The sequence below is a fragment of the Aegilops tauschii genome, chromosome 1, assembly GCF_002575655.3.
Source record: "Aegilops tauschii subsp. strangulata cultivar AL8/78 chromosome 1, Aet v6.0, whole genome shotgun sequence".
NCBI classification, from domain to species: domain Eukaryota; kingdom Viridiplantae; phylum Streptophyta; class Magnoliopsida; order Poales; family Poaceae; genus Aegilops; species Aegilops tauschii.
The window spans coordinates 388,517,730-388,530,478 of NC_053035.3; the positions used below are offsets into that span (position 1 = coordinate 388,517,730).

Consider the following 12,749-nt stretch of genomic DNA (forward strand, 5'->3'; position numbering starts at 1 on the left):
AATTTGAAAAAGTTTCATGGATTTAAAAAATGTCCACAAATTTGAAAAGAGTTCGTAGCTTTCGAAAATATTCATGAATTTTTAAACAGTTCACAGATTTCGTGGATTCAAAAAAAGTTCATTGTTTTGAAAATAGTTTACAAATTTTGTGGATTCAAAAAAAAGTTCATGGATTTAAAAAAATGCAAATTTGAAGTAAAGTTCACAAATTTCACGAAAATGAAAACCATTCATTATTTTAAAATAATAAAATAAAAATAGAAATAAAGAATGAACACAAAAAATGTTCACAAATTTGAAAAGAGTTCATAGATTTCAAAAACATTCATGAATTTTCAAAAAGTTCATAAATTTTGCGTATAAATTTCATAGATTTGAAAAAACTCAAGGATTTGAAAAAAATTTCACAAATTTTTTGGATTAAAAAAAGTTCATGGATTTTAAAAATCTTTGCAAATTTGAAGAAAAGTTTGCAAACTTAAAAAAAAGCGAAAATGAAAATAGTTCATTATTTTAAAATGAAAATAGAACTAAAACATGAACGCAAAAAAAAAAGAGACGGAAAAGTAAAAACAAAAAGAGAAAGAGGAAGGGAAAAAACGCATTACCAAATAGAAAAACTTGTGCAAAAAAAAAACCTGCAGAAAACCCGGCCCAGAAAACCGTTAGTGCAACATGGGTTGTGCGCCGTGTATCATTTTGTAATCTGGAGCACACTGATAATTTTGGCCCACAGCTAATATGGGTCGATGTTACCAGTGGCCGCGCAAACTGGCGCTTGTCAAGTAAGTGGCCAGATTACCAGTGACTTGTAACGGTCCACATATAATCATTTTCCAGTAGTGGCAGCGGACATCTGCAACAATGGTGCGAGATGGGGATGAGCATCTAGGCGGCAAATCTCACGTGACAAGGCTAGATGTGCATCGGCTACGCTAGGTAGCGGTTGGAGATGGAAAGATCCCCCAGCCTATTTTTTTGACTTTTTTTTCAGCATGCAAAACCCCCCTAGTAATTGAACATATAAAGCCTGCTAGGCTAGCCGCCCACCGGAGGCCTTTGCGTCGCAAGATCGTTTTCTATCGAACGATTTCACATAGACAGGATTTTTTACGGTGCTGCCAAAGTCCTGGCCGTTGGTCCTTGTTGACTCCTTTATTTTGCTTTTTCGTGCATGACAGGTGGGCCTCAAATGTCCCCGGGCCCAGCGTCTCGTGTGTGTCCCGTGTGCGTCCTGGGTAAGAGAAGGAGAGAAGTGGGGGTGCACGGTGAAAACCTAGTCACCAATCCCTCGCATCCCTGAACAGCCAATCCGCCCGCTCCCCTCTTCCCCTGCCCTCCTCTACGCCGCCGCCTCCTCCCCTTCCCTCCTCTGCGCCGCCTCCTCCTCCCCTTCTCCCCTGCTTTCCACCGCCTCCTCCTCCCCTGCTCTCCACTGCACCGCCTCCTCCTCCCCTTCACTTTTCTCTCCTGGGGCGGCGACAACCTACAGGCAAAAGGCGACGGCGATGTCGCTCAATTTGATCTGCAGGAGAGAGAGAAGGAAGGAGAGGAGGGAGAAAGGAAGAGGAAAGAGAAAAGGGAGGTGCGGCGACGGATGGGTGAGGGTCACCGGAAGGAGCGCCGCCGGCTCGTCGCCTTTCACACCGAGGTGGAGCAAATATGCCTCTGTACAGCCCTCATGCTCGCAGGTTCCTCCTTCATTCCTGCCTCCCCTCTTTTGATTTTTGATTAGTAAAGTTGTACCTGCTTGTCCCTCAAGTTTCCTCCCTTTGGCTCATGGATGAAGCTGTCGGCTGCAGGGGCCTTGCGAGAAGTGGAAGGTAGAGGTCGTACGCCAGCCGGAGCAACAGGAGCAAGGATCTGGCGTCATCTGCCTCCCGGTTGCACAACACCACTGCATCTCCTTCCTGTTGTTGTTGGTGGCATCCGCCTCTCAGTTGCATGCTGCCACTGCATCTCCTTCCTGTTTTATTTTTAGATTTTACATGTTCAGCTATAGGTTGGCTTGATCTCTTGTGTCGGGGAGGTGCGAGGTTAGGCATTTAGGCAATGGCAGCCACAGTTTCAGTGAAGGATGTCCATGCCATGTGCAATGAGGGATAGGCCATCAGCACAACGGTATGCGTGTTTTAGTTTTCCTTATTTTCCTAATTTTAGTTCTCTACGGTCTTCTATTTTTATTTTTATTGTTCTTATTTTGTATAGGTCCTTTGGGTCCTGATGAAAGTCACTGTCGGTGGCAGGGAATTCGTCACCGGATGCGTCCTATATGTGGTGATGATCTCCTACTTTCTTTTCTTGACTTGTGTTTTGTTCTTCCTTTTTGTCCAACTTAGTAATCGTGCTCTTGCTTTTCCTTTCGTCTCCGTTGTAGATGGGTGTGTTCCCATCTAGTCGTTGGTGAGAAACGATTTCTTCTAGGCCAGTGGTGTTCCTTTGTGCTATAGCCAGTGCGCTATCTCCTAGGTAGTAGTTGTTTTCTTCCACTACCTACATGTACTCCTTAGGGCTCCTTTGATTGGAAGGATTTTCATAGGAATGGAGGAGGATTTGAATCCTTAGGATTTTTTTTCCTATGTTGGTTGTTTGATTCAGGGATACCTATTTTATCTTTCATTTGCCCTTCTGCTCTCCTATTACCACTATCTTTCCCGAGTGTGTGCCCTTGCTTTATGACATCTTTCACTTAGGGAGCAGTTTACTTCATTGGCTTATTCCTTGCGTTTGAGCTGGTCATTGTTTGTAGCTAGAGTCAGTGGAATAATGAAACCATTTTAGATTTGAATTTACTCTGCATTTAAAGTGATGTTGAACTCTGGGTGATGAGATCGATCGTTGAGCTTGAGGAGGTCTGAATTCATTTTTTTTCAATTCTAATTTAGTCCAGCCTTTTAAACAATCATTGTTACTTCACAATAAATTTGATTATTTTTACTTTTTTGTCCTTGTTGTAGTGTTTAGGTCTTTGAAAATTCACTACTATTTGTTTCTGAAGATAAGATTTACACATCTTCGAAGTTGCACTTCCATGGTACTTCGCTTTTGGTTTTAACCATAAGAGCATCAGCATCAGCCAGGAGCTAGGCCTACCTCTCATTTATGTTTTGTTCATGTAAATGCCCCTCTTTCACTCTTATTACATTTATCTTGGTGTGAGTCATGAGATTCTTTTCAGGTGATATCAGTCTATATGTTTACCAAATCAATTTTCCAATCTATTTTTCCCTGCCAAGGCTTCAACTTGCCCAATACATTATAGAAAGCAATATTAGATAGGGATAAATGTAAAGGCTTGTGCCGCTGCCTGTGGGTCTAGGTGCCTACGTGTCTATGTTGCTATGGAGGCTCATCGCTTGCTCTATGTCTAAAACAATCGCATGTGTTACTGTTTCTTCCTCCCTGCCCCTTCTCTTACCAGCCAAGCTCATCAGTCCTTCCCGCCTCACCCTCCTTTCACTCCCTCGCTTCGTCTCTCGCTCGCTCTGTCTGCAACTCGTCTACGGATATATGTGTCTGGATTTAGTTGATACTCCTACTGTGTTTCAGACGTGGTGTTCTTTCTTGAATAAATTAGCAGATGCTTGCTTCTGTTAATTAGAGCTCTTGCATTAGGAGTACTACGCTGTGCTTGCATGCAATTCTCTTGGTTTAAACAGCAGCAGCGCCCAGTCAACAATTAGTAGAAGTGGTTATGAGATGAGGCAAAGGAGAGCAGAGAGGGCCAGCCGTCGTATATGCAATGCATGGAAGTGGCTAATGATTCCATTCAAGTAATGAATGAATAGTAGTTGCTAATTCTATTATAGTGATTACAAGCATAGTTGACCTATCGTCTGTGTGGTGTGGTTGTTATACACACTCTTTACATTTGTGTTTTCCCCTTCTAGCTTTCATATGCGTGCTTCCAATGTACATACGTCTGGGTTCATCTCCGCCCTAGATGCCCGTGGCTTTCCCTCTTTTGGTGCGGTTTAGAAATAGAGAGTTGAATGATAGGAAAAACAGACAGAAGAGTGAAAATTATGTGGCTGCATTGCTGATGAATTTTACAATCTGAAGTTATTGCTTATGGATACCAGTATTACATTGGCATTGGTTTTTAGATCTGCTTGTTCTTACCTCTTTGCCTATATGCTCTATAGGGGAGCTTTTATTCTCTGTTTGAACTGTGGTTTCTGAATTTGGTTTCTTACTAAAGAAATAACTAAAGCTTTGCTTTCTTCGAAAAAGAAGCTTTGCTGCTGCACACTATTTTCTTGCCTTTCCTTGAAGATGATTATATTGATTAGTTGCGGGCTTTTATCTCTCTACGTTTTTTGCCTCTGTTTCCAGGTTATTTCATATAAAGCCATGAACCTAGCATGAACTCGAAATATGAACCATTGTATATGAAGATTCTATCTGAGTACGTATTTGCATGTTCGTAGATCTACTACATATGCTTTATTATGTATAAATATGCCATGTAAGTATCTACCTTTAGGTCATTATTGCTTGCACATATAATGGTTCCAGTATCTGGTTTGATTTTGTTTTTATGTGTGAACAGAACCTATCATGGAGGAGGTTGACATCACAGACAAGTTCATGCTTGAGGTCATTTTCATTAAGCCGCAGCTCGCACAACCACTATTTTTACTACTGCAAAGTTGGACAGAGTTTTGCATAACAATCAAGTTCCGTACCAGCACGCGGCATCAGCGACATGATGCTGAAGCAATGGCACTATCCGGAAATTCATCTAATTCCATAGAAGTTGCAACGGATGTTGCAGCGGCTCGAGTTATCAGATACATGGAGGCTGTGTGTGCCAAGGTGCTCAAGGACTATAGTTACAACAAATTGAAACAAACAAAGGAAAGAGAATTGCATCTAATTGGTTTGTTAATAGACAAAGAAAAGTAGATCAAAGAGCAGAATTGGAAGATCAGAGAGCTTAGCAAAGGCTTTGCAGACAATATGTATCAAGTTAAAAACACTTTTGCTGGGATTCATCACATAGCTAAAGACGGTGTATACTCAACCAGTTCTACAAACGGCAATGACCCCACAAGGCTGCTGTTGATGTGCAGAATGAACTTGCTCATCTGCAGTATGCAGTTGACTGACTGATGACTCTATGCAGCTGATTCGAAACACATTGGTTTATCCCTTTTAAATAGAGTCTACTTCCATAGCCTATGTACCTTTGGAAGATGCTTACCGGCTATAACAACTTTATTTAAATGACCAGCGATACCGCCTGCATCTCACCGTGCTAACTAATTAGTCTGTGAAGTTTTGTGTATAGGTTCACCCAAAGAACATGTTTACTTTTGGCACTACTCTCTGGTCATCATGTTTACTCTACTAAGCTACCTAAATAGCCTATGAAGCTTTGTGTGTATAGCTTCACCCTAAGAACCCGTTTGCTTTGGCACTACTCTCTGGTCATATATAAATTTTGAATGCATGATGCTATATTGTATCCATGTGATATATCTATGCCGACTGAGTCTACTCAAGCTTTCTGCTTCTGTGAGATAAGAAATCCACTTATATTGCTCTATATCTGAATATCCACTATTTGTAATACAATCCACATTGCATCATCTTGCCATCTACATCTCCTATTTACTCAGTACTAATAACATTCCTTCTAACTCGCTCCTTGCGCCATTGGCGCAACCAGGTCATCTAGTGGGGAGAAAGGATGATTGCTGAGAGCTCCATTCCTCTAAATGCCGTTTTTTTCGCAGTCAAGTGTTTTTTCGGATGGTTAAGAGATGCTCTTACTACACCCAGACCGTCAGATAAGAGAGATGAAAGCCAATAGAAATCAAAAAACATCAACTAGATATTTATGCATGCAAGCATGACAGAATTACTTGATTCCCATCAGATTACTTGATATCCCAACAGACTACTTGGTTCAGGAATTCAACAGATTACTTAGTTCAAGAATTGAAAGTCTTTAAGCAAAAGGCGAGACGCTCAATGACAGGCAGCTCAAAAGGTGAAAATCTCAATGACAACCCGACTAGAGACCAGATCCAGAAATCTTCCCTGTAACACTCAGACAGTTGCTCAACCTTGGGGCTCCGAGACATCTTTCATGGCATCATAAGCTTTCCTGCGTATTGCAATGAGAATCATCAGACATGGACGCCCAATGGCATCTGTAACTAGTAACACTTTTGGAGCAAATGCACAATAAAAAATGTGGACAAGAAAAGGCCAGGCATATTTCTTTTGATAAAAACAGCAAAAAAGCAATAATCTAAGGTCATATACAGGAACTGAAAATAGAACAGAGCTTAATTAACACATCCCCAATTTCTGAAGGTAAAGACAGGTTTTTATCTATGGCATAGTAAAAAAATGAATAACACTATGTAACTAACAATAAGATGGGCTGAAACATGGAGTTCAGTACACGTCAAGTTAACCACCAATAACGAAAGGAAATCTTAAAAATGCATAATGTAAACAATGAAGGTTCTGCCCAAATGAAAAAAACAGTTAGGAAGATGGGATACCGTAATGCGTGCTCCATCTCAGTGTTGGCCGGGTCCAACTTGAGTCCATCCGAGAAATGTTCGCGTGCACCCTTGTAATCCTGATGGTAAACCACTAGTTAATGGTCAAAAATATTTAGCAGACAAATTGACAAAGAAGGAAAAACATCCGACAGTATCTTCTATGTAACCTTGAGCAACATCAGAGCTGCACCCTGCCGGTAATAGGCTTTTGGCCAGTCAGACCGCAATTTTCTGCATTTGTAAGCATCCAACGGAGCCTTGTCGCTCTCGCCCATGCGAAGCCAACAAAGGCTCCTGTTTGAGTACAATGTTGCAATTTTGGGATTAAACCTTATTGCCTACAGCCAACAACTCAAATCAATAGCGACCATAAAATAAATAAACTGTTTAGAATTTGTGAACAACGAGGTAGCAAATCAGCATGCACATGGCTGGAAAGAGATCTGAAATAGTATAGATGATTACTTGACTAAAGCAAGAATGAGCAACAATGAAAAACAAGGCACTCAACATACAGTTACCACCATGCCCAACATGAATAAAAAAAGTACTTATATTATAATTCCATGTGTCTTCCTACAAATGACTATCATGATGCTTTTTATCTCTACTCATAAACAACAGTTTTATACGAGTATATGGCAGTTGAGTTGTAAACAAAACACTGAATATATGCTCAAACAAATTCAGCATCATTAGATTAGCACACTATGATAATCTTCCCTTGTCATGTTTATGACTTGGGAAGCACATTGTCTCATTCTCCCTATGATTTGTAACAAAATCAGCACTGTCTAATAGCTGCCGACCTTGCGGATTTGGACCTTGCCACACTAGATTCAAAATCATTGAAAACAACTACCTAGTTCAGTCTTCAGTGTGAAAATTTGGGTAGTTAGATAAGTTTTCCCAAAAGAATATTTATGATCAAAAGTAAATCCAGGAACCATGTCTGCTTTAAGCCATAGAGCTTGAAAAAAGAGGTACACAATCAATTATGATATTGGACAATATGAAATATGGGAAAGGACAAATATAAGATGAAATATGGGAAAGTATATGTTGCTTTAATATACCACAGTGTAGGATTTTGCTGCACTAAGATAATCCTCCTGCTTGAAACTACAGTCCGCAAGTTTCTTAAAGCCTTCCGCTTTAGTTTTACTTCTAGACTCAGGCTCATCCTGAATCATCAAGAAATTGAAATTTATGAAGAGTTCAGATGCACAAGAATAGATAGATTTTAACAAACATATTTAAAATTGCGACGTAAAGGTATGGAAATATGGATCTCACTATACAAAAATCTTTTTGCTAACATATACAGATAACCATACCAGTTTCCACCCTTACCCACCAGGAAAGTCACATTTTCATCGGTAATAACTGGCAAGATGGTATTGATTTCCACCATTTAAACTTCAAGCGCACATTGTAGGATACTATGTACCATATGCTAACTTATACATAACATAGATAAAATTTCCTTGTATATTCTTGCGCAAAAGGGATTAAATCTTGAATTGGTATTACTTAATAGTTATTTAATTCAATTAGCATGAAATTGTCTTGCATTTGAGACATATTGTTCTGAAAATACTTGGAAAGGCGACTTTGATAATAAATGGCAACTTCTCTTTTCTGTCTTGTCTGGTAGCATGAACAAAATATTAACGTGAGCCCATGTAATTAATATTGACCCATTCCCAAGCCATTGTCTCTAGAAATACTGGAATAGGTATTTTGACGTATAATCGTTTATACCAAATCATTAGCCAACAACTTGCTCGTTCAGAATTTTGACCTATAATTGTTGCTTGGAACAGCGGTGTGGCTGTGCCTAAGTAGCTCAACATCTCTGCCTAACACCACATTTGCCAGGCTAGATGGCTTAGTCACATGCAGTTTGTTGCCAAATTGTTGTGGCAAGGTTGACCACCCCCAGCAAGTTTTAGAACCCTGCTTTGTGGTGGGCTGGTTGTCCTACAATGGTCACAACACAAGGAGCGAATGGAGGTTGGCACCAAGAAGCTAGATTTGTTTGGCAGGATCAGCTCTGCAGGCTGTTGACCCACATGATTAAGGTTGGAAGTTGATCTCACATATACAATCTAATCATGGCACATGACTCACACATGTGTGCTAGGGACTAGTATATTTAGACTCGGAAAACTGACATGTTTTATCATGGTTGGTAACATGGTACAGGAGTCATACGGATATTTCCGAAAACTGGTGGAATATTAAAACACCTGGAATTGGAGTCTATAAATAGGTCCCTACCCTCTAGCCTCAATACGCATTGTGAGCGGCACCACGGATAAGGCAGGGGAATTAGAGGGTAGACCGTATAGTCCACAAATTCCTAACATGGAGGGCTAACCAATTCCTTAAACAAACACTACATCCCTTAAAAAACACGTATTGTTTGCTCTTTCCGCTTTTTGGTTTTCATGATGTTGGTCTCGCCCACTTTCAGATGAGGCCAATATCTACCTACTTTATAATAAAAATTGTAATAAGTTAAGATATACGCATATGCATCTATGATGCAGAGGCAAGGGGTAATAAAAGCTCCCATTATACTAAAAAAAGTTGAGAGAATAGCGTTTCTGTTCTCCCTAGAATTCCTAAAGTTTATGTGAGGATTGCAACTTGCTAGGGTTCTAAAAAGCATTGAGTGTGTACACCATGTCGCAGGGCTTACTAGAACTCTAGAAAAACAGAACTCAACCAACATTTAGTGTCAAAGAGGTTAATCTTACATCATCAGGAACAAAACGGTTGGCAGCAACATCCTCCATAATGTAATTGACGAAGTCAGTTGAAACAAGTTTTTCAGAATGGAGATTTTCCATAGCATAGGTTAAAGCTCCCATGCGATCAGCACCAGCCTGTCACAGAAACAGATGTTAATTGTATGTCCTCAAGATAACCTGGGTAAGTCAGTAATAAAGATTTACGGGGTAGCATTTCAAATTTCTCCACTTTCAGGTATAAATAGGAACCATAGTGTTACTAGTTCAGCACTAATTTTCAACTAGTTCATCTGGTTGAGTTCACTGTCATCATACTTGTGGTAACCACATTGACCACAAATTCAAAAAATAAATGGTTAATAAGGTGTCTACTTCAAGTGGAACAAATTGTCATTGTGCACAAAACAAAGGCCAGCATAGGATGTTGAAAGTTCTCATCTTTAGTGAGATTTTTTTGTCATTACATAGAAACTGGACTCATCAAAATTGAAGAACTTGACAAGGCTAAGACGAGGGTACAATACCTCAATCAGGAGAACCATACAGTTCCTTGAGGTGGCATCTATAGCTGCAATTAGAGGTGTCTTGCCATTTACCAATTTGTTGCACTGGTAAGAAAAAAGATATCAGCTTCTATAGTTGAAATGATAATAAAGTGATAATGGCAAAATGTATACATAGAGATCACTAGAATCAAACATATTTCCAAGCACTATAAAATACATGAGCACAACTTACTGGTCCAAGAAATTTCATGGCTTACTAGCATCTGATTAAACCTTGATATTTTAGGTGGCACTTTAAAAGTGAGGGACATCACAAGATAGACAAAATTATATTGTACCAAATATGTAAAAAGGCAATTGGATCAACAAAGTTTATTTTTAATGTATCGACACTGAAGGGACCGATGGTGACAACAACGTTAGTAGAACGTTGCATGCATCGACAACAGAACTATTACTAATGCAAGTTAACATATTTAACAGTATAGTAAGGTAAATTTGTTTTCCTGACCGCTGCAACAACACGATCTTAAGAGTTAGGCAAGGTGTTTATTTAAAAAGAAGCTGATGGCATGATCTGAACCAGGAGAAGAAGAAAAATATAACCAAGATGTCAAGAGTTAGCTGTTCAAGAGTTATGATGGCATGATTTTAACAATGTGGAAGATTTGGTTGCTTCCCAATGCCAGCGGGTTTGAGAATAGAGGCCGAATTGCCAAGAACTGGTGGATTGCATTCTCCATGAGGCTAGCCTTTGGAAAGGGGCAAGGCCAAGGTGTGACACCTCTTGCGGCACGCAAGTTCTCCTAATGTTGCCGCAGTTTTGATCCACGGTAGGCACGGTTGTTTACTTCTTTGGTGGGTTTTTGATCCAAGGTAGGCACGGTTGTTTACTTCTTTGGTGTGTTTTTGTTAGCTAGGCCATAGCTTTTTTGCTAGATTTTCATTTTGCTAGATTTGGCCCTTCAGCCTTTGCTTGTTCTTTGCGTCATCTTGATGTTCTCTCTAATACAAAATGACACCTCATGGTTGGCTGCTCCTTCCCGCGCACAATCTGGTATGAGACCTCTCCTAGTGCCGCTCAACTACCACCGTGCTCGACCCTGCGTCACCTTTCACGGATTGGTGAGCGGCCTCCCCTCGACACTGTACGACCTGGTGGATTTGGAAACACCAGAATGGTTGCGTCTTAGACTCGTTGCAACCCTCCATGTCCCGCTTAGTGCATGACATTAAGGACGAAACACGCCTATGGGCCAAGGCCGGCGCCAAAGGGATCAACATAGTTATTCCAGAGAGTTAGCATTTTGAGCTTCTGGGCTGAACACCCCAGCATCTTCTGCTCGAGCATCGGTGGACGTGCCCTTGTGTGTACGCGGTCCGCGATGCTCACTCCCCATGTACTTCTCCTAAACTCCTTCTATCAATGAAATGATACGCAAGCCTTTTGCGTATTCACAAAAAAGAGTACAAAATGCCACACATTTGAGCTTAACAAGTAGAAACATACTCCCTCCGTCCCACCGTAAAAGGCTTGCGTATCATTTCATTGATAGAAGGTTGAAAAATGATCTTATATTATGGGATGGAGGGAGTATGTTAATAGAGGATGAGAAAAACAGCTAATGACTTTTCTTTAGCAGAACACAAGAAAAATTAAAGTTTACCATGTACATTCACCTGTCCAATGTGAAACTTAAGGCAGAAACGTATGCACTTATAAACTTACATCTGCATTATGGTCCAATAAAATCTTCATAATGTCATCATGCCCTTTAGTAGCAGCGCAATGAAGTGGTGTCCCACAAAAATCTACCTGGTCGATGTAAGCTACCGGGTCGATATAGGCTCCTTTAGCAATCAGTTGTTTAACAGATTCACAAGTTCCTGAAAAAAGATGCACAAACTTGCTGGATAAGAGAATAGGTATTTCTGCCATATTCGCATTCTGAAAGAAAATGAACTCATGAATTTATTACAGCAGAGAATAGGTATTTCTTGGGACGAGATCTTTCTTCTGAAAAGTAACGATTTGTTCAGTGGACAATCAAATGCAATACATTCTGTGGCTAGATGTTTATATTTATTACCATATGAAATAAACAAAAATAGATCATAGCATAGTACAACACTAAGCCACACCATAGTACACCTTAGAAATTGAAAAGCCATGAAGAAAAATTGCAGCGCACAAATGCAAAACAGAGGCATATGTATTCATAGAAATAGACCTGATACTGCGGCTTTGTGTAAAGGGGAGAGCCCATTGATGTTGAATATGTTTGGATTGGCACCATGATGAAGAAGATATTTGGCAGTACCCGCATGATAACAAACTATTGCAAAAAACAAAGGTGTTCTGCCTGTCAAGAACATAGTAATTTAGCTCGTATTGATGCAAAAGCCTTTCTTGATTTAGGAAGGAAATAAGATGCTTCTCTTAAAGAGTAAGAGGGTGCTTGGATACGTTTTCACCCACATAAAAAGACACGGAAGTGTCATAATAGTGCATTATCTTTTCTGAGAGCATTAAATGTAGAAACAACTACTCAAGACACACAAAGTATATCCATGGTTCTCTATATTATATACAATAGAAAAGGGAACGAGTTATAAAAAAACACAATAGAAAAGGGAACAATTTATATGCATCTGTCTAAAACGTAATTAATTCGACCATGAAAAAAATATCCTCGATGGGAACCGACTTATAGAATATATCAGCCATGCATATGTAGGATTTTTTTTGCGCTGATGCATATGTAGGATATTACCTGCGGTATCAAGAGCATGGTCTATTTCCATACGAAGCTATATGGTCAACTTTTTGTTTTCTAAAACAGGCATGGCACAGAAATATCTTAGCTAGCATTAACGAGACAAACTGGTGGGTAGCAAATATGCAGAGCAACATAGATGTTATATGATCATTGCTTCGTGAGTGAGCACAATAGCTATTT

General features: G+C 39.9%; 1 protein-coding gene and 1 long non-coding RNA gene across 3 annotated transcripts; one reads left to right on the forward strand and one right to left on the reverse strand.

Moving 5' to 3' along the window:
• Positions 1-1,414: 1,414 nt before the first annotated feature.
• LOC109745903 (uncharacterized) lies at positions 1,415-5,250 on the forward strand. 2 transcript variants are annotated; one of them, XR_006662851.2, is made up of 4 exons: positions 1,415-1,691; positions 1,803-2,121; positions 2,209-2,469; positions 4,553-5,250. It is a non-coding gene; the product is annotated as an uncharacterized lncRNA (long non-coding RNA). The 2 variants fall into 2 exon arrangements; XR_012183758.1 differs by having other exon boundaries at positions 2,209-5,250.
• An 819-nt stretch (positions 5,251-6,069) lies between these two features.
• Positions 6,070-10,039, reverse strand: LOC109745907 (hsp70-Hsp90 organizing protein 1-like). The gene is made up of 7 exons (XM_073506294.1): positions 10,022-10,039; positions 9,808-9,891; positions 9,290-9,418; positions 7,601-7,708; positions 6,692-6,862; positions 6,522-6,601; positions 6,070-6,115 (listed from the first exon to the last, which is right to left on the reverse strand). The coding sequence occupies exons 1-7, from the start codon at positions 10,037-10,039 to the stop codon at positions 6,070-6,072; spliced, it is 636 nt and encodes a 211-aa protein (XP_073362395.1).
• Positions 10,040-12,749: the final 2,710 nt, after the last annotated feature.

Bases quoted from the DNA above. Each gene is read 5' to 3' on its own strand.
- LOC109745907 (XM_073506294.1), bottom strand. The intron at 7,709-9,289 runs GTAAGATTAACC...TTGATGATTCAG, and splicing joins ACCGTTTTGTTCCTGATGAT to GATGAGCCTGAGTCTAGAAG. The intron at 6,116-6,521 runs GTATCCCATCTT...TGCAATACGCAG, and splicing joins GAGATGGAGCACGCATTACG to GAAAGCTTATGATGCCATGA.